The sequence below is a fragment of the Ceratotherium simum genome, chromosome 24 (genome assembly GCF_057802395.1).
Source record: "Ceratotherium simum simum isolate JZ-2026a chromosome 24, ASM5780239v1, whole genome shotgun sequence".
Classification (NCBI taxonomy): domain Eukaryota; kingdom Metazoa; phylum Chordata; class Mammalia; order Perissodactyla; family Rhinocerotidae; genus Ceratotherium; species Ceratotherium simum.
Window position 1 is genome coordinate 13,689,877 of NC_141923.1, and position 15,872 is coordinate 13,705,748.

General features: G+C 48.3%; 1 protein-coding gene across 1 annotated transcript in view; it reads left to right on the top strand.

The window, feature by feature from the left end:
* Nucleotides 1–529: 529 nt before the first annotated feature.
* The window catches only part of FBLN5 (fibulin 5), a 76,835-nt gene continuing 61,492 nt past the window's right edge, over nucleotides 530–15,872 (top strand). Inside the window, exons 1-4 of the mRNA XM_087447754.1 lie at nucleotides 530–893; nucleotides 4,806–4,869; nucleotides 6,918–6,969; nucleotides 10,474–10,728. Of these exons, the coding sequence (XP_087303880.1) occupies nucleotides 877–893; nucleotides 4,806–4,869; nucleotides 6,918–6,969; nucleotides 10,474–10,728 (388 nt within the window). The 5' untranslated portion in view covers nucleotides 530–876. The remainder of the gene's footprint in view (nucleotides 894–4,805; nucleotides 4,870–6,917; nucleotides 6,970–10,473; nucleotides 10,729–15,872) is intronic.

A 15,872-nucleotide genomic window follows, 5' to 3' on the forward strand; every position in this document is an offset into this window, starting at 1 on the left:
CTAGCGAAGGTTTGCTTTGCACCAGCTGATGTCTCGAATTAGCGGCAGTCAGGTTCCTTCCTCCTCCTGCTCCCCACCCCTTCTTCTGGAAAATCGTGAGTCTCCTGTCGCTTACCCCAAGCCTCTGCTTCACTGGTTCTGGTTTCCCAATAAGTCGGAAGAGTCTAGTCCCTGTCTGCCGCGGTGTTGGTCATGAGTTCAAGTTGTTCGTCTCCCAGAGGGGCATAACTCTCAGGGGTGTCCCAGTGCCAGGAGGTGCTGGTGTGCGGGATCCCCCTCCCCCGCCCCAGCCACGACCGCCCGGCCGGCAGCCGCGCTCGCCGGGTGGGAAGTAAAGGGTCAACAGGCCCTCCCAGCCCCCCGCACCCCACCCTCCCGCACTTGCCCGCCAATCGCCTCCAGTAGAGATGCTGCGAGCCGGAGTGCGGCTGCTCGGCCGCCCGGGATAGGGCTCTCCTCCCAGCGCTGAGCACTTGGTCCTGGCAGACGCCCCAAGATTGTTGTGAGGAGTCTAGCCAGTTGGTGAGCGCTGTAATCTGAACCAGCTGTGTCCAGACTGAGGCCCCCATTTGCATTGTTTAACATACTTAGAAAATGAAGTGTTCATTTTTAACATTCCTCCTCCAATTGGTTTAATGCTGAATTACTGAAGAGAGCTAAGCAAAACCAGGTGCTTTGTCTGTGGGCTCTCCAGTGGCTGGGAGGACCCAGGCTCTCCCCTTGTCCTCTCCACGACTGGCTCGTCCCCCCTGGAATAAACATATCGGCGAGCCCCAGGGCCCAGAGGAGGCCGAAGTTCAGGAACTGTTCCGAGGGTCCCGCACTGTGAGCTCTTTTTCTTCTCCCTTCTGCTTCTCCTGCTCACGCATCTTGGACATGCCAGGATTAAAAAGGTAGGTTTTCTGCTCCGGACTTTTTCCTCCAGAGTCTGGAAACGCTGCTAAAGACCTGATGGGTGGAAAGTGGCTGTGTGTCAGGATATTGGAAAAGGCATTTGCTAGTGATGCAATGATATTGTTAATGATAAAAAGCTGTGCCTCGGTCATTTCCATCTTGAAGCCTTCTTCTGGGAGTGGGTATTTTACAGTCCAGTTTCAGAAGTCAGAGTCTGAAAGAGGTCTGCAAAAACCTCAGAGCTTGATTCTGCTTTCTTTTCGGAAAGGGCAGCAAACTTTGTGTGCCGTTTTTTCAAAAGAATTATGTATTTTTTAAATTTGGGAGACCAGTCACTGGTTCGCTAGCAATTATTTTGCTGCATCGTCTGTTGGACAAGAGAACAGGCTAGCTGAACATCCCGAGGCTGGATTTGCTCTATGTCTGTGTGGGATTCACAAAGGGCATGCGACCCCGAAGTTTCAAGCCAATGAGAAGTGGGGACTGCAGACAGAAATACATGTAAGCGAATGTTTTGCTATTCTTTAAGGAAATTACAATTCCAGGCAAGTAATCCTTAAACCTTGAAGAACTTTATCTAGATTACACTGGCACAGTCTTGATCCAGTGAACTCTTGAAAACGTAGTTGCTTTAGATAGATTAACTGTGTGTGTGTGTGTGTGTGCGTGCGCGCGCGCTGAAAACTAAGCTGTAATAATGTCATGCTGGTTTGGGGACCAGCACCTCTCCGCCAGACAGCTCTGAGGTCCGGTTAGTCTCTCTGGCTTTCCTCACAGTTTACGATGGTGGACAAAATGGGTGGACCCACCTGTTTTCAAAAGTTCCAGAGACCAGTTATGACCATCAAAGTCTTCCTCCTGGTATTCCTATAGTTAGTTTATTTTTGGAGTTTTCTAGAGTTTTCCATGACAAGGTGTAACTATTTGTGACACTGAGAAAGCAGCAGAGCTAGGGTTTTATTTCTTTTTCGGAAAACCCTCTTGATGAGCCTGGAACTTACTTGGCCTCCAGGTCACAGCTGTGGCTCTTCCAGGAGGCCGGCCTTGAGGCTGGACCTCTCCAAGGAGACCTGTCCCGGGACTGCCCTTTAGCCAAAGGGAACGGGGGAGTCGGGCGTTGGGGGAGAAATGGGGTTCGCATGCCTTTTCCACCAGCTCTTGAAGTCGACTGCATCCAGTCAGGCTGTTCTGTCTCCAACACAAACGAGACAGGGTTTTTATAAGCAACCGAGAGGAAACTTCATGTGAAGTAACAGGAAAACATTGAAATTCATAATATACAGCCTGGAAAATAAATTTGTTATTGTTCTTTCATTCCTTCCAGATATAAATCTGGCCTTTGCAAATATCAAACAGCTCTGGGATTTGGCTCTGTGCTTTATAAGCTCGGAGCCGTCTCCAGAGTTCTAGAACCTGGCTCACGCCGGCACTTAGATGAAATGAAAACTTGGGGACTCGTGGGGTCTTTAGTCTTTGGATCGGGGACTAGATGGAGGAAGTGGGCTTACATCTCTGAGTGGTACATCAGGGTTCTATTCCATCTGGATGTCACCTTAATTCCGGGGCCCTCCAAGTACCCGGGGTTGCTGATTCATAGGAGCATTGCGTCATGGCTGTGAGTGAGCTTTGTAATCTATTGGACACCCTTTTTATGAAGGGAGGGATTATAAAATGGAAGTGTATGTTGACAGTAACAGGCCACCAACCAGATCCCAGGTCCACTGCTTTCTGGAAGAAGCCTTCAGGAGCACCTCCTCCAGGAAGCCCTCCTTGACCTCCTATCCCTCCCTGGAGCCTGGCTCTCATGGCACTCAGTGGGTATTTCTCTCAGCACCCTAACCAAAGTGGACAAACATTATCGATTCCTGTGCTTCCAACCAGCTCTCCAGTGACTGAGTCATAGTTTTGTAGCTCTTCTGCCTCAGTCCACGCCTGCACGTAGTAGTTGTTTAGATAAATCGCTGTTGAACTGAATAATAATAACACTAACTAAAACTCTGTATTTGCAAAGATTTTGTATTTTTTTCCATCTTAACCTTTTATTTATTTATTTTTTTGGTGAGGGAGATTGGCCCTGAGCTAACATCCGTGCCCATCTTCCTCTATTTTATATATGGGACGCCGCCACAGCATGGCTTGATAAGCGGTGCGTAGGTCCGTGCCTGGGATCCGAACCTGCGAACCCCAGGCCGCTGAAGCAGAGCCCGCGGACTTAACCACTATGCCACCCGGCTGGCCCCGTCATCTTAACCATTTTTAGGTGTAACGTTCAATAGTGTTAAGCACATTCACATTGTTCTGCAACCCATCTCCAGAACTCTTTTCATCTTGCAAAACTGAAACTCTGTACACATTAAACAACCATTCCCCATCTCCCCTCCCCACAGCCCCTGGCAACCACATTCTACTTTCTGACTCTATCGTTTCGACTGCTCTAGGTCCCTCATATAAGAGGAATCATATAATATTTGTCTTTTTGTGACTGGCTTATTTCACTTAGCATAATGTCATCAAGGTTCATCCAATGTGTAGCATGTGTCAGAATTTCCTTCCTTTTTAAGGCTGAATAATATTCCCTTGTATGTATATACCACATTTTGTTTATCCATTCATTTGTTGATGGACACTTGGGTTGCTTCCATCTTTTTTGGCAATTGTGAATGGTGCTGCTATGAACATGGGTGTGCACATATCTCTTCAACACTCTGCTTTCATTTCTTTTGGGTGTATGCCCAGAAGTGGAATTGCTGGATCATATGGTAATTCTATTTTTAATTTTTTGAGGAACTGCCGTCCTATTTTCCACAGCGACTGCATCATTCTGCATTCCCACCAACAGTGCACAAGGGTTCCAATTTCTCCACATCCTTGCCAACGCTTGTTTCCTGCTTTTTGATTATAGCCGTCCTGATGGATGTGAGGTGGTACTGATTTTGTATTTTTCAACCACATTGGCGACCACGATTTTATTGGGCAGAAGCTCGTGAGTGATGAAGGGTAGACGTCGCAGGCTCAGAGAGGTGTGGTGGCTTGTGAATGGCACAGCCGGCCTGACCCACCGTTTCTTGACTCTTCCTCCTACGTTTCCCCTGCCGTGTTTCTTCTTCTCCAGGCTGCCAAGGTCCCCACCTCCTCTTCTCCCTCAGGGCCTGCGAGAAGCCTGCTCTGGGATTAAGTGACTTTCCTGCGACACTTTCTTCCGTAGAACTCAACTGCTTCACATTCCCCTTCCTCTCTTTTCATCCTTCGAGGGCACTATGGCTCGTTCACCCTGTAATCATTTCAGAATAAGGATGCTCAAAACTCAGGCAAATCTCCCTGTGTGGGGAGGAGAGACCAAAGCAGCTGGTTGATACATTGTTAATACCACAACGGTGGGTTTTAGACTTTTTCTTTGAAGCAGCAAAACTTTTTATTTAAAAATGCCGTCTTGGGCTGGCCGGGTGGTGTAGTGGTTAGGGTGCACACTTCGCTTTGGCAGCCCGGGGTTCGCAGGTTCGGATGCCGGGCATGGACCTACACACAGCTCATCAAGCCGTGCTGTGGCGGCGTCCCACGTATAAAGTAGAGGAAGATGGGCACGGATGTCAGCCCAGGGCCAATCTGCCTCAGCAAAAAGAGCAGGATTGGCAACAGATGTTAGCTCAGGGCTGATCCTCCTCACAAAAACAAAACAAAAAACCATCTTACACATTATCCCAACATATGAAACCAGTGGAAGAGGCTCAGTTGAGTTTGGGATGGTTCGGGTACTTGGAAACCCCTTGGCCTCCCCAGAGTGCAGCCCCCACCCCGGTATAAGCACAAAGGAAGTCCCCAGTGTACGTGCCCGGGCTGCGGGAGGCCCCTGTTCAGCCCAGACCTGGATCCCGGCAGTGTCTGGGGCATTTATATGGACTTGCTCTCCACAGGTATCCACAGATACTCACTGTGACCATTCTGGCTCTCTGTCTTCCGTGTCCTGGGAATGCACAGGTAAGATTTTTATTTTGTTAATTATCTGGAAGTGGGTTGAAAACCAGGGTGAGGGTGTCTGGCCACGAGTTTTAGAATTCTGGGATTGTGGGGGTGGGAGGGGCTTAAAGTTCGCCTAAGCTGAGCTCCTCATTGTGCGGAGATGAACGCTGGGGCTCAGGGAAGTGGAGACTTGCCCCAGTGGGCGTAGTTTATAAGTGGCAGGCCTGGGACGTCAGTGTCCTGACTCCTGGTCCAAGACTCTTAATCAGATCACACCGCCTCGTGTGTGCCCCTCGGGGGGTCTTGACATCATAAATGTGAAAAAGTCAAGTGTGCTCTGGCGTTGCTGGGTGATAGTGCCCCTGGGGTGCCTGGGTGTGGCCCACGGGGGTCTGTGTGTCAGGCTTCCCCTGCTGGAGGAGGAGGGCAGAGGAAGTAGATGCAGTGGGAGGTGATTCAGCTCCAAACCCTCGAGGACCCACCTCTGGGCAGAGACCCCCTCAGAGGAGGGTGAAGGGGAGAAGGCGGTGAGGCCCAGGGTGATGGTCTGCAGCATCCCTGACTTTACACAGCGACGTTTGTGTCAGCCCTTGAGAAATGTGGGCGGATCCCTGCTGCAAGCTCAGAATAGCCTCTCGGGGTCTTTGGTTCAGGAGAGAAATGAGGGAAGCCCCACTCCTGAGCAGGGCTGAGGGGCTGCAGGCAGGTAGGGGAATAGTTTTCCCTTCTTATTAAGCATTTTGAAAGGTATTCAGGCCATTGGGAGTGGAAAGAATGTTGGGAAGAGTAACAAAGACTTTTAGACCTTGGAGGGACCTTGGAGTCCTCTAATTCAGCCTCGTGGTGACAGATGAAGACATCCAGGCCCAGAGAGGGCGGCTGTTACAGGATCGTGTTAACTGCATGTTAAGTGCTTCACATACGTTAACACATTCAGTCCTGGCAACCACTCAGCAATAAGTGCTATCACCCCCATTCTACAGATGAGGAAACTGAGGCACAGAAAAGTTATGCAGCAAGTAGGGGCTACAGTGGGAATTTGAAGCCAGGCAGTCCAGTGGACTTGAACCCACGCCAGCACTTCGTTGGTGAGTCAGGGGTGCAACCCAGGTTTCCTGGCTTCCCGAGCCTTATGGCACAGCCTCCTGGCTCATCTGCTCCATTTCTTTTGCCCTAAGGCCCTAGACACCTGAACCTACTCCCATGAATGCGGGTTAAATCCATCGTCTCCACCAACCAACCCACAGCTCAGGGAAGCCGAACTCCTGAAGCTGTAGGGAGTGCCAGGTCCCACAGTCAAAAACACACCTCCTTGGCTTATCCCTATAAAATGTCAGGCTCTAGGGTCTTTCCAAAAGGCCCGCTGATAGTCAATCCCCACAACATTTTTTTTTTTTTTTATGAGGAGGATCAGCCCTGAGCTAACATCCATGCTAATCTTCCTCTTTTTGCTGAGGAAGACCAGCTCTGAGCTAACATCTATTGCCAATCCTCCTCCTTTTTTCTCCCCAAAGCCCCAGTAGATAGTTGTATGTCATAGTTGCATATCCTTCTAGTTGCTGTATGTGGGACGTGGCCTCAGCATGGCCGGAGAAGCGATGTGTCGGTGCGCGCCTGGGATCCGAACCCCGGGCCCCCAGTAGCAGAGTGCGTGCACTTAACCGCTAAGCCACGGGGCCGGCCCGAGAGAGCCATTGCCTTAAAAAGCAGTCATATCCACTCTCAGAAAGGGATGAACATAGGGTGTGACTCATCGGGCAGATCAGATGTAATTATTATTGCTCTTCATAACTAGAGCAGGAAAAAGCCCCAATAACCAACTGCTAAAAATGAGGGTTTTAAAGCAATGGTGTGAGAGCTTAAAAAGTAATGCTAAGTGTGAAATGATTGTAAGGAAAAAAAAAAGACAAAAAGGCATTATAATACAGTGTTGGTATTATGGATGCTTTTGTTCTTCACTCCATTTCTCGAACTTTCTGTGATGCAGTTATAATATTTTAAAAGTAAAAAAAAATAATAATTACAGAAAATGACCTTGCCTCTTTTTTCTGTCTCCTTTCCTGCAGCAACAATGCACTAACGGTTTTGACCTGGACCGCCCGTCGGGACAGTGTTTAGGTATGAGGCCACTGAAGATGCTTCCCTGGGTGGGGCATTCAGCGTCAACCAGATCACAGGGTCATTTCTTTCTCAGCCGTAGTTCAGTATTGGCAAATCTGCATTAGCCTGGCCCATGGGAGAAAACAGTGCCACAGAATGTTGAAGTCAATGATGCCTTTTATTGACTGTCTTCTTTGTGCCTAGCACGGAGCTGAGCCCTGGAGGGGGCAAAGATGAGTAAGAATTGATCCCTGTCCCCAAGGAGCTCTCCATCTGTGTTAGTTTTCTATGGCTGCCGTAACAATTGCCACAAATTTAGTGGCTTAAACAACACAAAGTTATTATCTCACAGGTCTATAGGTCAAAAGTTCCACCAGGCTAAAATGAAGGTGCTGGCAGGGGCTCGTTCCTTCCTGGAGGCTCTAGGGGGGAATCTACTTCCTTGCTTGTCTGTGTTATTGGCAGAATTCAGTTTCTTTCTTTCTTTTTTTTTAAATTGGGATATAATTGACATATAACATTGTGTAAGTTTAAGGTGTACAATGTGTTGATTTGATACACTTATAGATTGCAATATGATTGCCACCATAACATTTGGTAGCACCTCCATCCTGTCACACAATTACTATTTCTTTTTTGTGGTGGGAACATTTAAGAGCTACTCTTTCAGCAATTTTCGAGTATACAATACATTACTATTAATTATAATCACAATGTTGTACATCAGATCCCCAGAAGTCATTCATCTTCTAATTGGAAGTTTGTACTGTTTGACCAACATCTCCCCATTTCCCCCACCCCCCAGCCCCTGGTAACCAACACTCTACTCTCTATTTCCATAAGTTTGGGTTTTTAGATTCCACATATAAGTGAGATCATACAGTATTTGTCTTGCTCTGTCTGACTTACCTCACTTAATGTAATGCCTTCAAGATCCATCTATGTTGTTGTTGCAAATGGCAGGATTTCCTTCTTTCTTATGGCTGGATAATGTTCCATTGTGTGTGTGTATGTGTGTGTGTATATATATATGTATACATATATATAGGTACCACATCTTCTTTATCCATTCATCTGTTGATGAACACTTAGGTTGTTTCCATATCTTGGCTATTGTGAATAATGCTGCAATGAACATGGGAGTGCAGATATCTCTTCAATATCCTATTTTCATTTCCTTTGGATATATACCCAGGAGTGGAATTGCTGGATCATATATGGTAGTTCTATTTTTAATTTTTTTTGTGTGTGTGTGAGAAAGATAGGCCCTGAGCTAACATCTGCCAATCCTCCTCTTTTTGCTGAGGAAGACTGGCCCTGGGCTAACATCCGTGCCCGTCTTCCTCCACTTTATATGGGATGCCGCCATAGGATGGCTTGACAAGCGGTGCGTTGCTGTGCGCGTGGGATCCGAACTGGCGAACCCCAGGCCGCCGCAGTGGAGCACGCGCACCCAACCGCTTGTGCCACTGGACCGGCCTCTCTATTTTTAATTTTGTGAGGAACTTCTATACTGTTTTCCGTAGTGGTTGCACCAATTTACATTCCCATAGACTTCAGTTTCTTGTGGTTGTAGGATTGAGGCACCCCCCCCCCCGCCCCGCCTGCCTTGCTGGCTGTCAGCTGAGGACCTTTCCCAGCTTCTAAAGATTATCCTCATTCCTTGGGTCATGGCCCCCTCCTCCATCTTCGAAGCCAACACTGCGAGTTAAGTTGCTCACGTACTTTGAATCTCTTCTTTCTCTGTTGTTGCATCTCTCTGACCAACCCCTCTGCCTCTTCCTTTTCCACTTTTAAGGACCCATGTGATCACACTGGGCCCACCCAGATAATCCCAGATAATCCTCCCATCTCGAGGTCAGCTGATTAGCAACTTTCATTCTATCTGCTACCTCTGCCGTGGTTCCTAGAGTCAGAAGACATTCTGGGGGCTTTTCTCGTAGCACGCCATCTAGTGGAAGAGGTAGACCAAGACTTAGTGAGTCTGTACAGGGTGGAATAAAGTCATTGCCCAGGGGAGGTGAAAGCAAGGGGCCCTGCAAAAATAGGGGAGAGAGTGATGCCTGTGTCTGGGGTCATGGAGGTCACATTTGAATTGGGTGTTGAAGGATGAGTAAGATCCTGAGAAACAGCATTCCAGGTGGAAAGAACAGCAAAAGCAAAGACCAGAGGTGGAAAGGACGTTCAGAGTATAGAATAGTTCGTTGTGGATGGAGCACAGGATACATAAAAAGAGTAAGGCAGCCCCACTTGCCCCCACCTCAGGGATGTATTTAGCTTTTTAATTATATTTGATTCAGGCCAAATCATTTGTCTTCCCTGAGCTCACATCAGCTGAGAACCAGAGGGGAGACAGATGGTTCCAAAAAATGACCAGTGGTGAGGAATACAACCCTGCCCTGGAAAATCTAGGCCTGAACTTTGGTTTAAAGTGAAGGGGAACGAGGATGAGGATGAGGAGGGATGCGGGGAGGGGCAGCAGCTTTCTTTTCTGGCCCACCAGTTTGAACGATGATTTCAGGCTTACGGTTAGAGAACCGGGCATTCTGAGCCTCAGCATTTCCCTTTCCTGAGTGGGGAGCTGGCGTGAGTTTCTCAGAGGAGAAGGCTGGGTGAGCTGTCAGGCTTTAGGGAACTCTCCCCCTGCCTCTGGTCTGCTTGGAGCAGCCCCCAAGCTGCTGTGAGGGCCCAGAGTGAGGGATCAGGCCGGCCGCTCCCGCTGCAGCCAGAGGTCAGGCCTCCCCTGCCCCCACCCAGCAAGGCTGATTTTCTAGAGGATCCACTTCCCTGTCCAGGCAGAACAAGCAGAGCACCAGCCCGGCTGGACGCAGGCCCGTCTGCTGGCACGGTGTGAGCTGACTTTCAAGTAAGGCTCCGCTTTCTGAACAAATAACTAGCTCTTGGCCAAGCCTCGTCTTTCCTGACGCAAAGGACTCTTTCTCCCCTGCCCAGCTGTTACTTGGAGTAGAAGTGGGAACAATTCTTAGGTCCATCCCAGTGTTTCCCGAATGTTGTAGGGCGTACTGGAGTCCCCGAGATGTGTTGAGATGATACACCCATGGATAAACACTCTTTATTTTATTAGTTATATAATTTATTTTAATTGGTATATATTTATTTTTACTGTTACCTTCTGTTTATGCTGATTGGTAGCATTTTTCTTTTGCTATAGTTATGTAAGATTAAAAAAATACATTTACTTGGGTTTCAAATGTGGGTTCATTTAAAGAAAAGTATTAAGCACGGGATAGTGCAGTTTTTTGTGGAGATGGCCCAAATCGTGATGGCGGTGTTGGATGGCTGATGTTTGGATGGCACTGGTCAATTTGATTCAGTTCAGCTACAATTTGGGAGTAACTCCTGGCAATGAGCCAGGGGCTGCCCTGCATATTTGGGAGCAGATGCTGGTGGAGAGTGTTTTGGGGTCTTTCATGGTGCTCTTGGTACAGAGCTCTGCTTAAATGTGCACCTTGCACAGTGTGGCCGGGGCACTAACGCTCGTCCTTTCTGTGCCCCTTCTAGACATCGATGAGTGCCGGACCATCCCTGAGGCCTGCCGAGGCGACATGATGTGTGTTAACCAAAACGGCGGGTATTTATGCATCCCCCGAACAAACCCAGTGTATCGGGGGCCCTACTCGAACCCCTACTCGAACCCCTACTCAGGGCCGTACCCAGCAGCTGCCCCACCGCTATCGGCTCCAAACTACCCCACAATTTCGAGGCCTCTCATCTGCCGCTTTGGATACCAGATGGACGAAAGCAACCAGTGTGTGGGTGAGTAGCCAGCATCTTAGTCCTCCTGTCTGTGTGCTCTGGTGAAGGCATCGCCCTCATCCTCCCCAAGTGGGATGACAGCTTCCAAGCAATGCCCCAGTGAAACAACTTACTTGCTACATAGTTCTTCCACTCTTAGTAGCCTGTATCTCTGGGCACCTGCCCACCCAGAGAGTAGTTTAATTTGCTGTCTCATTGACAGTGCTCCAGAAAGCCAATTTGTTTTTCTTAATTTTCTTTTCTCTATCTATCTATCTATCTATCTATCTATCTATCTATCTATCTACCTACCTACCTACCTACCTATTTATCATCTATCTATTTAAAGACCAAGCTCATATTTTCTCTATTCAATAACAAAAGCTTCTGGTCAAACTTAGTAAGTGAATCTCAGAAAGAAGATCTAGAAAGGACCAGAACTTTCTCTTCAACACCTCTCACCCTTGAATGGAATGTATGCTCCTGCAATAAAAGAAGCCTTGAGGGCCAAGACCAACTGTTCTAGAAAGAAAGCGGGTTCCTTGGGTGGGAACCAATGTTCTTTTGGCCAAAAGGAGCTTCGCTGATGGGAGCTCAAGGAAGAGGAGACCTCTGGGAGGAAGGAGACACCATATGCCATGAGGTCCCGAGGGGTGGGCGAGTGGCGTGACCGGTGCCCTAGTGAGACTGGGACTTCTGTTGGCCCATGTGGCTTTGGTGGAGGGTTACCCGGGATCCTCCCTGCTCCCTTTGGTTGTGGCTGGACCAAAACCTTGTAACTGTCTGCAGCTTTGGGAGATGGTTGAGAGTGATGGCTCCAAACTTATTTGATCATGTACTCCGTCTGCAAAATCTTTTGAGCCTGGACCCCCATTATACGCATATTTATAAATACATACATATCCTGTTATACCAATATGATTTGAGAAGTATAAAGCATACATAAGAAATAGAAAAATTTAAAGGATGTGACAAAAATAACTGTGAATTGAAGTTCTAATACTCCCTTTCTGTGCCCTGAAAGTTTGGGAGAACAGGGGTCTACCTAGTGAGGTTTTTGTTGGTCCTATTTCAGGGCTCTGGAGTGTTGAGCTGTGACCAACTGTTGGAGAGGCTGTGCTGGTTATTTTCTTATGTCTTCTATATGTTGGTGCAAATAAGTGTTCACTTCCATCTGAATACGTGCAACTAATACGCAAACAGGCGTCCTTCAGAGCTTCAAGGGAAAACTGGATACACCTGAACCCAAACTTCCCCATTCTTACTGGTCACAAGGGGCGTGGGATGTGTGTGTGTGAGAGAGAGAGAGAGAGGGAGGAAGGAGAGCTGGTTGATGGTCACTCTGAATATGATGAGTGTGTAAAGGGAAAGACTATGACAAGCAAGCCATGGACTGATGCTTTGGTGGTGAAGATAGTCACACACTTCCTTATAACAAGCAACAGAACAATAAGCCATTGTAACTGGAAGAGACTTGAACAATCTTTAACATCAGCCTCTTCATTTTATAGCAGAGGGAACGTGGACTCTAACAAGGGAGGTAATTACAGAGGTGGGATGGGAGTCCAGCTCTCCTGACAACCAGTCTACATTTTCCTAACTCGACCATGTGACCGCTCTCGTCTGGTAGAAAAGAAATAATCCCCAAAGGGGATGCAGAGAGAGGTTGGGTGGCAGTGCTGTTCTTCCAGGACGTCCTGTGGGCCTGGATAAGCCAAGTGACCATGTGCAGGACTTGAAGTGAGGAAGGGGGTGGAATGAGAATTCGGGGCACCCCAGCATTTCAGGAGGGGGCCTCTCGTGGTCGTGGTGTAGGCTCCTGTACCAGATGTCGGGGGCAGTCCCACAGGCCCCTTATGTGGAACAGCTGGGAACTGCCGCCATCCTCCTCCCTCCCAGAGACCACCTTCCAAGATCCCTGTGCCCTTGAGAATAAAGACGGGGCTGGGAACCTATTTGTCTCCTGGGCCCTATGATGTCTTACAGTTTTACTGCTCCAAACCTGTCACGCGGGAGATGCAGAGCCTTCATAATGGCCCTTTTGTAAGAAGAATACAATCTAGGAACCCTAGTGAGGACTGGCACCGGGCCTGTCTGTTTCCAGAAAGTTCAGCATTATGCATTCATAAGTCCCGGTTCTTTCTAACTTCCCTTCACTCCACCCCACTGTTTCCTGATGTACAGAGGTCCTTCTGGGCATTGTGAGAGGTGGCGTCACCAGGGAGGGGGCAAGAGAAGGAACAGGGAAGGGAGGCTCTCCATCCGCTGTTCCCTCCAGAAACGGGGATGAGAGAGGTGAGCCTGAGACAGGCAACAGGGAGGCAAGGTGCAGAAGAGGGAGAAAGAGGTGAGGCTGGAGGTGTCACTGCCCAGAGAAAGAGAATGTCAGTGTTTCCCAGAACGCAGGTCTGATCCTGCAGAGGAAGCATGGAGTGAGCGGTGTGTAATCGGGGAGAACTGGGAAACATTTCTGAAACTTTGGTGTTCTAGGAGAGGACAACATCTCCAAAGGGATCTTCTCCTCCTCCTCAATACAACAAACAATAAACAACAGTAATGACAGCAGCAGTAGTAATAATAGCAAACAAATATATAGGGCTGTGTGCCAGGGTCTTTACATGAATTAACACATTTAATCCTCACCACAACCCTATGCTGTAGGGCTGTTATTATTCCTATTGTACTGTTGAGGACCCGGAGCACAGAGAGGTTAAGAAACTTGTCCAGGGCCGGCCCCGTGGCTTAGTGGTTAAGTGTGCGCGCTCCACTGCTGGCGGCCCGGGTTCGGATCCCGGGCGCGCACCGACGCACCGCTTCTCCGGCCATGCTGAGGCCGCGTCCCACATACAGCAACTAGAAGGATGTGCAGCTATGACATACAACTGTCTACTGGGGCTTTGGGGAAAGAAAAAAAAGGAGGAGGATTGGCAATAGATGTTAGCTCAGAGCCGGTCTTCCTTAGCAAAAAGAGGAGGATTAGCATGGATGTTAGCTCAGGGCTGATCTCCCTCACCAAAAGAAACTTGTCCAAGGTCACACAGTGAATGGAGGGTGAGCCAGGGTTTGTACCCATTTAGGCTCTGGATGAGGAAACTGAGGCTCAACGAGGTAAAGATTTGTTCAAAGCCTCTCAGAGAGTCGGTACTGGAGCCATGATTAAAATCAAGGGCATTTTCTTGCTTTTTTCTTTTTTCCGCTGACGAAGATTTGCCCTGAGCTAACATCTGTGCCAGTCTTCCTCTATTTTGAATGTGGATTGCTGCCACAGTGTGGTGCCAACAAGTGGTGTAGGTCTGTGCCGGGGATCTGAACCCGGGCTGCTGAAGCGGACGTGTCGAACTTAACCACTAGGTCACTAGGCCGGCCCCCGTTTTTTTCTTGTAATTAAAAATTTTCTTCTGTAACATTTTGAACCTAGACAAAAGCAGAGAAAACATCATGAACACTTACCTACCCATCACCCAGCTTCAGTAATTATCAGTATGACCCAGTCTCACGTCTTCTTTACTCTCACCCAGTGGATTAATTTAAAGCAAATCCCAGGCATCATATCATTTCATCCTTAAACACTTCAGAATATATCTCTCAGAGGTAAAGATTATTTTTAAAAAAATGGCCGCAATATTGTTATCCAACTTACAAAAATCAACAATTCCTTTTATCATTAAATGTCCAGGTGGAGTTCAAATTTGCCTGATCATTGCTTCAATGTCTTTTTTCTGTTGGTGTTTGAATCAGATCCAAACAAGGTCTACAGACTGCGTTTGATTGACAAGCCTCTTAAATATCTCCTAATCGTTTTTATTTCTCTTGCCACCTGCTTGTTGAAGAGGCTGAGGTGTTTGTCCTGCAGAATTTCCTACATTTGGGATTTTGCTGATTGCATCCTGTGGTGGTATTTAACATGTCCCTTCATCATCTATTTTTCTGTAAACTGGTGCTAGTTACATTGAGAGACCCGATCCAGTTCAGGTGTGATTTTTTTGGGCAAACTGCTTCCCAGGTAGCACTCTTCCTCTCCTGTGCCTCCCTGTGCTGGTTTCTTCTAAGTATACGAAAGGCTGCTTTATAGAAGCAAATGGACATCCCCTTTCACTCTGCTTCCTTTTTCTGGGTTTTGGACCCACTTTCAAGGAAGCAGTTTCCTCCCTTTGCCCAGATTAGATGGGGCCCTGTTTCTGCAGGCCAGGCAGGGCCGGGCTCGGCGCCCGCGTCCTCTGTGCCTCTGAGCTTCCTTCTCCACTTCTCTGGTTTGGGTTCCCCTTTGGATGTGACTAGCCCCTGCTCCTTCTGGAACAAAATTTGGCCTCAGCTTTGTCCACAAGCCCCTAGATGTAAATCTGGGTCCCTCGGGACACTTGCAGACAGAGTGAACAGTGACCCAAGAATGCAGCTCATGAGCCAGGAGAGTTTTGTGTCATGAAGAAAACTGTCATCTTGGCTTGGAGGTGCTCAGCACTAGGGCCACCTCCATGAGGGTGGTGGGACTCAAGGCTGGTTAGAATGTGTCCCCCAGATGCTGGACCCTGGGGAGACCTGGCAACCAGCTTCTCAGGGGATGGAGAGTGAGATGGACGTGGTTAATTGTCAAGGAGGAAAGGGCTGATGGAGGGAAGACCTACCTACCTAGAATACAGCCCAGACCCAGACAGAAGGCAAAATGGACCACACACAAAGGGTTCTGGGCTGGCCAGAAGACGTCTCGGAAGCAGCACGGTGTGGGATTAACAGTTTTGGTGCTGAGGGCTCAGGGAGAGCGGTGAGCTGAGCAGAGGGGCTGGGGCACCCGGGCTGGGGCACGCTGCCTCTGAGAACAGGGCCTTTGGCCAAGGTTCTTGAAAGTGGGTGCCCTTGATTATGTGTGTTCATTCCCTTTGGGGCTCAACTTGTCACCTCTCTGGGGGGACATTCTTAGTTCTGGCTTTGCTAATCATCTTGGCTCAATGGCAAATTTAAGGACTCCACCAATAACTGATGCTCATGAAATGTTTTGTGGCTGAGAAAACAGCCTTTTCCTGGATCCGTGTTCTCCAGGACTGCTGGAATTCTTCTGGTCTTTGTGAAATTACAAGCAATATCTTTATTCTCCCTCCTGGCCCGGGTTTTCTCATTGATCAAAGTGCCAGAGCAGGCAGAGAGGAATATATGCGGATCCTTTTGGAAGA